At 31.8% G+C, this 12321-nt stretch overlaps 1 protein-coding gene across 1 annotated transcript; it reads right to left on the bottom strand.

Annotated features, from left to right (window-relative positions):
• Positions 1-503: 503 nt before the first annotated feature.
• LOC129904090 (glutaredoxin-C9-like) lies at positions 504-1352 on the bottom strand. Its single transcript, XM_055979619.1, has 2 exons — positions 1206-1352; positions 504-954 (listed from the first exon to the last, which is right to left on the bottom strand). The coding sequence occupies exons 1-2, from the start codon at positions 1327-1329 to the stop codon at positions 572-574; spliced, it is 507 nt and encodes a 168-aa protein (XP_055835594.1). The 5' UTR covers positions 1330-1352; the 3' UTR covers positions 504-571.
• Between the last annotated feature and the right edge of the window lie 10969 nt (positions 1353-12321).

Genomic DNA, 12321 nt, shown 5'->3' with positions numbered 1-12321 from the left:
ATTTTATTTTATTTTATTTTTCGGAGAGAATATTTATGAAAGAGAGATGACTCATTCTCAAAATGACCAAACGGGTCATTACAATAGACTTTTTCATTTTACACTATAATTAAAAAAATCATTAATAGAGTAATCAATTTTACTATTTTGCTCTTCGTTCATATCAAGTTCATATCAATACACATAAAAATAAGTTAGAAAAAAAAATACATAATGTATAAGAATAACTAGTATTGAAAATTGTCTCATTCAAAGGGTCATATTAATTCTAGGGATAAAATAAAAAAAATTAATAAAATTTATCTTAACTTAATAAGTAATCAAGTTATATGTGACAATTATTTTTAGTAAAATGTTCCAAAGTCTAGAAAAAATAAATCGACGTGAGTTCAATTTTTACTTTCCATAAAAAAGAAAAAGTAGATTTTACGATTTATTGAATGGACCTAACATTGATGATTGGTATGAATATCGAGAATGAATGAAATTGTAAGAATGAAAGTCCTCATTTTTGTCAATTATTTTTACCTAACAAGGAGAATAGTAATTGACTAGGTACGTAAAATAAAAATTAAAGCCATAAAGCCCCAACTTCTTTTAGTATTGGCACTAATTCACCAGAAATATGTGTGGATATCACTCTTTCTAGTCCTCCGAACATATTTCCGCCTACGAAAACCGCCGGCAACTCCGTCGTTGTTCCACCAGCACTGCTCACGATTATCGACAACTCCTTCTTCACATCATCTTCATCTTCATCGTTAACTTCGAAAATCGTAGGGTTAGCACCTAACCCTAGAAGTAAATTTTTCGCAACATGGCACATGCAACACCCACGTATCGCTACTACGATTATCGCGTTCTCCGAGATGGATTTCGCCACCCTAGTAGTGACATAGGAATTTCTGTTTCGTGATCTCGTGTCATCATCGGAATTGGTATTGGTTCTCTCACCTACAAAGTCGAAATATATGTAAAAAATCACTAAAATTTTAAGTAAAAATTTCCAAACGTACTAAAATGAATTTAGAGAGAAGACTGTCAAATTTCAATTCTGAATTTCATCCTTAGTATTGTACCGCTGCAAAAGTGAAACAATAGATGTACATATGAAAAATCACTAACTATTGAAAAATTTTAAAAGTATAGTAAATTCAGTTGAACTCATCAAATTTAAATTCTGAATCAATCTCTTTATTAATTACCTGAACGTGACTCGAAAATGGTGGAACCACCACTAGAGGTGGCAGATGAGCTACGTCCGATCGTCATGGTGGTGGTAGTGGTGGTGGAGGGAAGCCAATTTCTATATGGTAAAGTTCGTTGCATGGTGGTGCTTGAGATGGGGTGGGGTGGGGGGAAGGGGGTTGAGGAGGAAGAAAGGGAAGAAAAATGAAGAGGACTTATATATAATTGAAGGGTGATAATGCAAAAAATGAAGTAGATTACACTGACGTCAACGGATGTGACGTGAGAACAAACGTCAAGTTTAGACCATTTATACCTGCGCAGAATTTTTAGTAAGTGATGTTATATTATGAAGTGGATTGTCCACTTAATCTTATTATATACACGTGGGGTCCATTGAAAGTGGGCAACCCACTTGTTTTCTTCTTCCTTTAGCCATCTATATGTGTATAAATATCTTTAGCATCGGAAGGATGAATACACACAGATATATAAAAATTTTCTCTCATCTGTTTTGTTTTCCTTTCAATTACTCTCTCCTCCTTATATTGTTAAATTAGTGTATTTTACAACACATTATCAGCACGAAGCTCTAATTTTTCAGAAAATTAACTTCTATATCAGGTATATCTACTAAAGAAATTTCATTTTTAAGTTATCTTTGTTACTTTCAAATTAATTTTCATCATGTCAAACTTGTCAAAATTGGAATTTGTGGCACTTGCTATTTCTAGTAAAAATTATTTGTCATGGGTACTTGATGCTGAAATTCACCTTACCGCTAAGGGCCTTGGTGATGCTATAATTGAAGGAAATACAGCATCAAGTCAGGATAAAGCAAAGGCTATGATTTTCCTTCGTCATCATCTAGATGAAAGCCTAAAAATGGAATACTTGACAGTGAAAGATCCACTTGAATTGTGGAAAGATTTAAAAGGGAGGTATGACCACCTCAGGGCAACGGTATTGCCAAGGGCTCGTTATGAATGGATGCACTTACGGTTTCAAGATTTTAAAACCGTAATTGAGTATAATTCTGCTATATTTAGAATAACTTCCCAATTAAAATTATGTGGGGAAAATATAAATGATGAGGACATGTTAGAAAAGACACTAACTACTTTTCATGCCTCTAATATAATATTACAGCAGCAATATCGTGAAAAGGGTTTTAAAAAATACTCTGAATTGATATCATGCCTTCTGATGGCTGAACAACATAATGCCTTTTTAATGAAAAATCATGAAGCCCTCGTGGTGGTGGTCAACATAAAAGGGAGAACAATATCAGTTCTCAAAATGGCCCTTCAAAAAGTAACTGTCATCGTTGTGGCATGAAAGGCCACTGGAAAAATGAATGTGGGACGCCTGAGAATTTTGTAAGACTTTATCAAAATTCTTTTAAAAAGAAAGGCAAATAGAGGTGGTGCCTCTTCTTCTAATGCTCGGATAGAGTCACACTTGGCGTTCGAAAATAATGTTGAGGCAAGGCCTTTAAATAATGATAATATTGAAACAAATCTGGCCTTAAGGGATGATGATTTTAATGACCTTAATGATATTACTCATTTGGAGGTTGAAGATTTTTTTAAGGATCTTAATTGATGTTTAATTTCATGCTTTTCAATATGTTATCATGTACTTCGAATTATTGTGTTTTTACGTTTATGTATTTGAAGAAAAAAATAATAATCAAGGTCACATTGTTATGATAATTGTATATTGTTTATTACATTGTGCTATTTTACAATGTTGTAATTAATTACTATTAGTGTGCTATTATTTAATCTTAATATCATATTGTTACTAAAAATAATATTTGCCTTATTTAATGTCATTATACTAACTGTTTATTCTTGTTAATGTTTTAGACATTAATAATATATAATAATTGTATTATTTTTATCAATAAACAAATTATCTATACATGATGAATAATATTATATTAATGTTTTATAATATTTTATATTTGTTTTTAATACTTGTGTATAATATTTATTTAAGGTTAATAAGTATATAATTCCATAAACTAAATTATTTTAACATTCATCATAATTGAATCATATAATTTTTTAAATTTTAAATTACCATAATTTAACTTTAAAAAAGGGACTTATGTTTTTCTAGCAAAATTGTTACTTATTTTATTTCTTACAATGCATTTTTATTTTATGAAGATAAATAAATTTATCAGTCTTCAATTGGATTCAAGATGAATAATGGAGATATGTCCATTTTGGATAGTGCCACAACTCATACGATATTAAAAGAAAAGAAATATTTTTGTCATTTGATTATGAAAAAGGCTTATGTCAATACAATATCTGGTAGTACAAAATTAATTGAAGGCTCTGGAAAAGCAGTCTTATTACTACCTGGAGGAACGATATTGGTAATTGATAATGCATTATATTGTAGTAAGTCTCAAAGAAACTTGTTAAGTTTCAAGGTTATTCGCCAAAATGGCTATCATATTGAGACTGCAAATGAAGGAAAGGTTGAATACCTTTATATTACTATAATAAATATGGAGAAGAAAATTGTGCACGAAAATTACCTGCACTTTCTTCTGGGTTGTACCATACAAATATTGGTACTGTTGAATCACATGCCATTGTAAACAAAAGGTTTACTGATTCTAATGATTTTATCATTTGGCATGATCGGTTGGGCCATCTCGGTTATAATATGATGCGCAGAATTATTGAGAATTCACATGGACACACTTTGAAGAATCAGAAAATTCTTCAATCTAAGGAATTCTCTTGTGTTGCTTGTTCCCAAGGAAAACTGATTATCAAACCATCAGCAACTAAGGTTGGGATTGAATCCCCTGCATTTTTGAACGTATACAGGGTGATATATGTGGGTCAATTCACCCTTCATGTGGACCATTTAAATATTATATGGTCTTGATAGATGCATCTACAAGATGGTCACATGCGTGCTTATTATCAACTCGCAACATGGCTTTTGCGAGATTGTTAGCTCAAATTATAAGGTTAAGAGCACAATTTCCAGATTATGCAATAAAGACAATTCGTCTTGATAATGCTGGTGAATTCACATCTCAATCATTTAATGATTATTGTATGTCGATTGGAATAAAAGTTGAGCATCCGGTCGCTCATGTACATACTCAAAATGGTCTAGCAGAATCATTGATTAAACGCCTCCAATTGATAGTTAGACCATTGCTAATGAGGACAAAACTTCCTATTTCAATATGGGGGCATGCTATTTTGCATGCAGCAGCACTTGTGCGTATAAGGCCAACAAATTATCATGAATTTTCCCCATTACAGTTGGCATTTGGAAGGGAGCCAAATATATCCCATCTTAGAATATTTGGGTGTGCGGTATATATCCCAATTGCTCCACCGCACCGCACAAAGATGGGTCCCCAAAGAAGGTTGGGAATATATATTGGGTATGAATCTCCTTCTATTATAAAATATCTGGAACCTATGACTGGAGATTTATTTACGGCAAGATTCGCTGATTGTCATTTTGATGAATCAGTATACCCAACATTAGGGGGAGAACATAAGCAGTTGAAAAATGAGATAGATTGGAATTCATTGTCACTATCTCATTTAGATCCTCGAACAAATCAATGTGAGCAAGAAGTTCAAAAGATGATTTATTTGCAGAATATTGCAAATCAACTGTCGGATGTATTTACTAACCTTCCGCGGGTTACTAAATTGCATATCCCAGCTGCTAATGCTCAAGTTCGAGTTGATGTCTCGGTAGGACAACTTATTCAGGCAAATGAGTCTAGACCGCGCTTAAAACGTGGAAGACCATTTGGTTCCAAAGATAAAAATCCTCGAAAAAGGAAAGGAATAAATGATCAAGATGATCATAATTTGGAGGCGAGTGCTCAAGAAGAGCCCAGAGACACAACAAATAGTGATACCACCGAGGAGGTCCAAGTACCTAAAAATAATGAGAATGAAGAAATCTCAATAAGTTATGTCTCGACAGGAAAACGGTGGAACCGAAATGATATTGTGGTCGATAATATTTTTGCTTATAATGTTGCCATTGAAATAATGCAACAAGATAAGGATCTTGAACCAAAATCTGTCGATGAATGCAGACAGAGAAATGATTGGCCAAGATGGAAGAATGCAATTCAAGCAGAGTTAACTTCACTTGAAAAACGTGAAGTTTTCGGATCAACAGTTCGAACACCTAAAGGTGTCAAGCCAGTAGGGCACAAATGGGTTTTTGTGCGTAAACGAAATAAAAAGGGTGAAGTCGTAAGATATAAAGCACGACTTGTAGTCCAAGGTTTTTCGCAAAGACCTGGCATTGACTATATGGAAACATATTCCCCTGTGGTGGATGCAATTACTTTCAGGTATCTAATGAATTTGGCAGTTCATGAAAAGCTTGAAATGCACTTAATGGACGTGGTCACTGCCTATTTATATGGCTCATTAGACCACGACATTTTTATGAAAATTCCCGAAGGGTTCAAAGTGCCTGAAGCATACAAGGATTCTCGAGAAAATTGTTCAATAAAGCTTCAAAAATCCTTGTACGGGTTGAAACAATCAGGACGAATGTGGTACAATCGTCTTAGCGAATATTTGCTAAAAGAAGGATATAAAAATGATCCAATTTGCCCTTGTGTCTTTATGAGAAGGTCTGAATCTAAATTTGTCATAATAGCAGTATATGTTGATGATTTGAATATTATTGGAACTTCGGAAGAACTTTCAAAGGCAGTAAAATGCCTGAAAAAGGAGTATGAAATGAAAGACCTTGGAAAGACAAAATTTTGTCTTGGTCTACAAATTTAACATTTTACAAATGGGATATTTGTCCATCAGTCAACATATACTGAAAATATTTTAAAGAGATTTTATATGGATAAAGCACACCCATTGAGTACTCCAATGGTTGTGAGATCTCTTGATATTAATACAGATCCGTTTCGGCCTTATGAAAATGATGAAGAACTTATTGGTGCTGAAATACCATACCTTAGTGCAATTGGTGCATTAATTTATCTTGCCAACAATTCTAGACCGGATATAGCTTTCTCAGTAAACTTGTTAGCAAGATTTAGTTCTTCACCAACACGCAGACACTGGAATGGAATTAAGCATATATTCAGATACCTTCGAGGTACCATTGATATGGGATTATTTTACTCAAATGATTCCATGTCATAATTGATCGATTATGCAGATGCGGGATATTTATCTGATCCCCATAAAGGTCGATCGCAAACAGGCTATTTATTTACATGTGGTGGTACAGCTATATCATGGCGTTCAACAAAGCAAACTATGGTTGCCACTTTCTCAAATCATGCAGAGATAATAGCCATTCATGAAGCAAGTCGAGAATGTGTTTGGTTAAGATCAATAACTGAACACATTCAAGAAACATGTGGTCTTTCTTTGACAAAAGACGCTCCAACAATATTGTATGAAGACAATGCTGCATGTATAGCTCAACTGAAGGGAGGATACATCAAAGGAGACAGAACAAAACATATTTCACCAAAATTCTTTTTCACTCATGATCTTCAAAAGAAGGGTGAAATAGATGTCCAACAAATTCGTTCAAGTGACAATTTGGCGGATATGTTCACCAAAGCATTGCCAACTTCAACCTTTGAGAAAATGAGATACAAAATTGGAATGCGTCGTCTTCGAGATATTAAGTGATATTTTCATCAAGGGGAGCAAAATACGCGCTGTACTCTTTTTCCCTTAGTCAAGGTTTTGTCCCACTGGGTTTTCCTGATAAGGTTTTTAATGAGGCAGCACTCAAGGCGTATTATTAGATATGTGTACTCTTTTTTCTTTATTAGGCTTTTTCCCACTGGGTTTTTTCTAATAAGGCTTTAACGAGGCACATTTCTCGTGGACATCCAAGGGGGAGTATTATGAAGTGGATTGTCCACTTAATCTTATTGGATTGTCCACTTAATCTTATTATATACACGTGGGGTCCACTGAAAGTGGGCAACCCACTTGTTTTCTTCTTCCTTTAGCCATCTATATGTGTATAAATATCCTTAGCATCGGAAGGATGAATACACACAGATATATAAAAACTTTCTCTCATCTGTTTTGTTTTCCTTTCAATTACTCTCTCCTCCTTATATTGTTAAATTAGTGTATTTTACAACATGTTAATATTTATAAAAGAAAAGATAAAAATTTAATTATCAATATTTATAGAAATAAGGACAAAAATGTAATCATCACATTAATAAGTAAAATATATCGTTGACCCATTGATTTAGTTTAAGTTTAATCTAGAGAAGGTATTGAGTTCAATAAGCTTAAGTTGAGGTTCAAATCTCCAACCTTAAAAAAAAAATTGAGCATTGAACGAATACACCAAAAGACGTCGTAGTCCACCCATGTCTTTATGATTAGTCAACAACAACAATACAGTAAAATTCTACAACGTGGGACTGGGAAAGGTAAAGTGTACGTAGACCTTATTTTTACCAAGATAGGAAGGTTGTTTTCGAGAGACCCTCAGGTCAAAAGAAGCATAAAAAGAGGTCAGATAAGGTTAAGAAGTTCAAAGCAATATGGGAAAATAAATAACGAATAACGCAAATAACGAAGGAAGTTTCCACATGATTAAAAGATACATTTTTTATTATAAATAAATAAATTGTAAGTGACCATAGCTAGGAAGCTATTACGTACCTTCCGAGTGTTTACACTAAATCATATAAATTTATTATATAGTTAGGTGAATTAATGAGGTGAAAATGCAAATATATTAGTAAAATATATCGTTGACCCATTGATTTAGTTTAAATTTAAGCTAGAAAAGGTCTTGAGTTCCATAAGTTTACGTTGAAGTTCAAACCTCCATTCTTGAAGAAAAAAATTGAGCATTGAACGAACACGCCAAAAGACGTCGACTATCAAGTAGTGTCATTTCGTCCAATATATCATTTTATGTATAGTATTAATATATATCTTTAATAAAAAAATCGAAGAAGTGGTATCGCTTGACACCATTCGCTCAATGTTAGTCCACTCATGTCTTTATGATTAGTTGTGGAAAAATATATAAAAGAAAGTTTCCACATGATTAAAAGATATATTTTTTAAAATTTAAGTTGTAAGTGATCATAGCTAGAAAGCTATTACGTACCTTTCTAATGTTTACTCTAAATCATATAAATTAATTATAGTTAAGTGAATTAATGAGGTAAAATTGCATATTAATTACACGATCGTCAAGTATTAAAAGTCAATGTGCAAATATATATCATACATCGCTTGATTTGATATAAATATCATATGTGAATAAGATTTTACCATAGGGTTGACACTGCTAAAAATCACTATTTTCCCAGTAAAAAATGTCATGTCGCCATTTTCACATATATTTTGATTAAATCGTTGAGAAAAGAAAAACTAGTAATGTTTTCATACAGTAAAAATTAATTAGGATCAATTCAGTAAACAAATACGAAAAAATCATATTCTATAGCATAAATTTTCTACTAATTCGCGACAACAATTTAGATCAATTTAATTTTTAAAATAAATTCAGTTAATTAATTCTCGATTTTTAAATATGCTACATCATTAGTGAACCAATAAAATATCAAGTCGTATAGTATTTAAATAATTATCTATCGGTTATCGATTTGAGAAAACATTATATGAAATAGTTAGTTTACAAGGACCATGTAAACCTCTAATTTAAGATTACTTCGCAAATAAATTTTGTCATGATTGGTTTTTTTTTTTAGTTAGTTAGACAATTTAGTACTCCCTTCATTTTAAAATAATTAAATTGTTAGGGTGTTTCACACCCTTTAAGAAAAAAATATTAAAACATTAATTAAATATTGCTTTTCATTTTTATTCTTATTAATTATTGTCAAACTTAGAATTTTGAGTGATCCAATAAGATCATAGTTCATAGATATTATAACACTAATAAAGCTTAAATCAAAATCAAATCAATACTAATACTAACCAAAAAGAAATATTTCAACACTAAGAATGACAATAATGTTGAATATTTATTTTTTAGTTTATATTGATTTAGACAATTAAAATATATATAACCTAATTTTAGTTTTTGTTTAATGTTTAGTCACGTAAGTAATACTTATTAGACTTATTTTAGCATGATTTAGTACTTTTAAATTATGATCATTTTCATTATATGATATTCGAGGGACGTGTCACACGCCGTGGTAGATACTATGTGATATTTGAGGGACGTGCAACACGCCGTGATAGATACTATATGATATTTTAGGGACGTGTCACATGCCGTGATAGATATTATATGATATTTGAGGGACGTACCACACACCCTTGTAGATACTATATGATATTTGAGGGACGTACCACACGCATGATAGATACTATATGATATTCGAGTGACGTGCCACACGCCGTGGTAGATAATATAAGATATTCGAGAGACGTGCCACACGCAGTGATAGATGCATGGACAGAAATGTCCCCCACATGTCCTGGACTAAGAGATAGTGGATGTGTATCGTTATGTCAGACATGCATCATTATACTTGACATTGCGTATCTCTATCATTTGTGAACTTGTGAGTGCCTTTTTGTGGAATTTGTGATAGATAAACTTGATTTTGTGTGTTGCTGATCAGTAATTGTTGGAGTGTTGTTATTGATTTATATGCCATGTAAATTATGAACTATTAGGTTGGGCTGATTTTATGCAGGTTATAGTTGTGGAGGTTTGGTTGTGGTGGTAGGAGTACCCGTATTTTATATTACTTGACTTTGTGTTTAGGAGTTAACTTCTTGAGTATCGTGTTGTTTGGTTCTCACCTCTTGCTTCTACATTTGTGTAGGTTACGAGTTCGGATCTTCATGACACTCTCTCTTCTCTTTTTGTCTGAGGCTTTCTGTGGAGATTTGTGAGGTAGTTTTTTGTCATCTCAAAGGCCCTCTTACTCCTATTTATGACCTTCTACTTTAGAGACATTGTTATTTGAGACTTGTGTTTTTTCGTTCAAATATGTTGTAATACAAACTTGTGCACGTGACAACCAAATTTTGGGGGTTTAATTAAGTTGACTTCTTTATCCGCATTTTATTTGTTGTTAAACTTTCATTTTAATCTTTACTTCCACATTTTTATCGTAATATTTGGGTATTAGGTTGACTTATCTTGGTGGGATAAGACGAGTGCCATCACATCCAAATTTGGATCGTCACATTTTAGCTTGATTTAGTACTTTTAAATTATGATCATTTTTATATTAATTTGCAATATTTATTCTATGCGATTTTATTATTATTTTTTGTTGAATATCTTAGTGTCATCATTTATCTCATATTTTGTATTATTTTCTTATGAAGCACCTTAGATAATTGAGGGCTAAAGAAATATTTGAAATACAAATTAGTTATATGTTGGTATGAATACTTTGTTAATTCGATTAAATATTTTGCCACTTCAATTTTAGAGTAAAACGATTTTACATGCGATTTTTTTAATAGGTATAATTACAACATAATTAACATAATTAACATTAAAACATTATATTTCTTAAATTTTAAAAACTATCTTTCCAAATTGAATTGTGCAGGAATTGAGAAAGTTGGTGTAACACAACTTCTGAGAAGCAATTAAAGTGGTTGTCTGCTTGGCAAAAAAACATTGTTCGCTGCGGATGCGATTTGGATTTGAATTTTATGAATTTTGAATTTTATAATAATGAATTCAAGTGTAAATAACTAATTAGTACATTTTAATGAATTTTGTAATACATATTCAAAGTCAATTTAGGACAAACTCTACTAGGTTAGAAGCGATTTTGAATTTTGAATTCTACATTTGTTTTGGTGGATTCTCACAAAAATAGCTGGACAGATTTATTATTTACTCTTTTTTAGCCTATATAGTACATAGATTATATATTTTTCTTACATGATATTTTCATTATGTATTACTAAAATCAAACACGAGTATATCAGTAGGGAGAGACGGAAGGTTAGTATCCCATTTCATCAAATCAGACATAGAAGCAGATGCTCTAACAAGACAATGAGCAACTTGATTCGTTGGTTTCTTAACGGAAGACAAAGAGAAAAAATGATAACATTAAGAGTTTTACAATCAAAGACTAAAAGATTAAAATAAGAGTAATTAATTCACCAATTTTTCTTTCAGAGCTTATTTCATGAGTAAATTATCAGTTTATACAACCAGCCTCATTGTATTGAATCACTTCTTTAACCCAATAAAATGCTTACGCACCCCTATGATTTCGATCAATAAAAGGCTAGCACTAACATCCAAGAAATATAATCTTTCGAACAATGAATCGATCCAAGTCATGATCACATAGCACATAAATGATATATTACTTATATATATTCGTCAATTATTTTTAATTTAATCAGTAAATGACTATTTAAATTTATTTATTTATTTATTTATATTTTGGCTCCCCAACATTGAGGCTCCTATGAATGTTAGGTACTAGAACGTCGGAGACATATAATTAACTCTTTCTTATATTCATAAATCATAATAATGGTATCACGTGACATTGCTTATTTAAGACAAGTTAGTTGAACAACAGAAAGAAAAAAAATAGAAAATAAAAAGAAAAATAATTTAAATTTCTCTTGATGACAAATAAATTATAAGAAACCTTAATTAAATTCGTGCCATAAGACCCTTTAAAAGAAAAATCGCTCTCTGTCTATCAAGTGAATTTAAAAAGGAAAGTTGAACCAAAATGTAAGAAGCTTCCATTAAAGGAACAAAAAGATTGATTAGGTCCAAATATAGTTTTCCTTTTTCAATTTTATAAACTTGTTGGAAAAAAGAAAGAAATTTGGCACTACATGATAAATTGGAACACTAAATGACACAAAATAATCTAAATTTATGAAATCTTTCGTTAAAGACCGTGTTGGGTTGGGTTGTGGGGGCGGAGGAAAATTGGTTTTCAAAAAAATAATTAAAAAATATTAATCTAAAAGTATTTATATATATTATGAGAAATAGGGGTAGGAGTACGGATGTGTGGTATTAAAGATGGGGTGTAAAAATGAAATGTGTTACATTGGAGGGACGACACAATCAATACAAAATGTCACTTCTGCAACATGTTTTTCCTAC

The sequence above is a fragment of the Solanum dulcamara genome, chromosome 9 (assembly GCF_947179165.1).
Source record: "Solanum dulcamara chromosome 9, daSolDulc1.2, whole genome shotgun sequence".
NCBI classification, from domain to species: Eukaryota; Viridiplantae; Streptophyta; class Magnoliopsida; order Solanales; family Solanaceae; genus Solanum; species Solanum dulcamara.
The sequence above is the reverse complement of the archived record's forward strand: the minus strand, read 5'-3'. Positions and strand labels throughout refer to the sequence as shown.

Coding starts and splice junctions, on each gene's coding strand:
- LOC129904090 (XM_055979619.1), bottom strand. CDS start 1,329: ATGCAACGAACTTTACCATATAGAAATTGGCTTCCCTCCACCACCACT. Junction 955..1,205: donor CATTTTCGAGTCACGTTCAG/GTAATTAATAAA, acceptor TCGACTTTGTAG/GTGAGAGAACCAATACCAAT.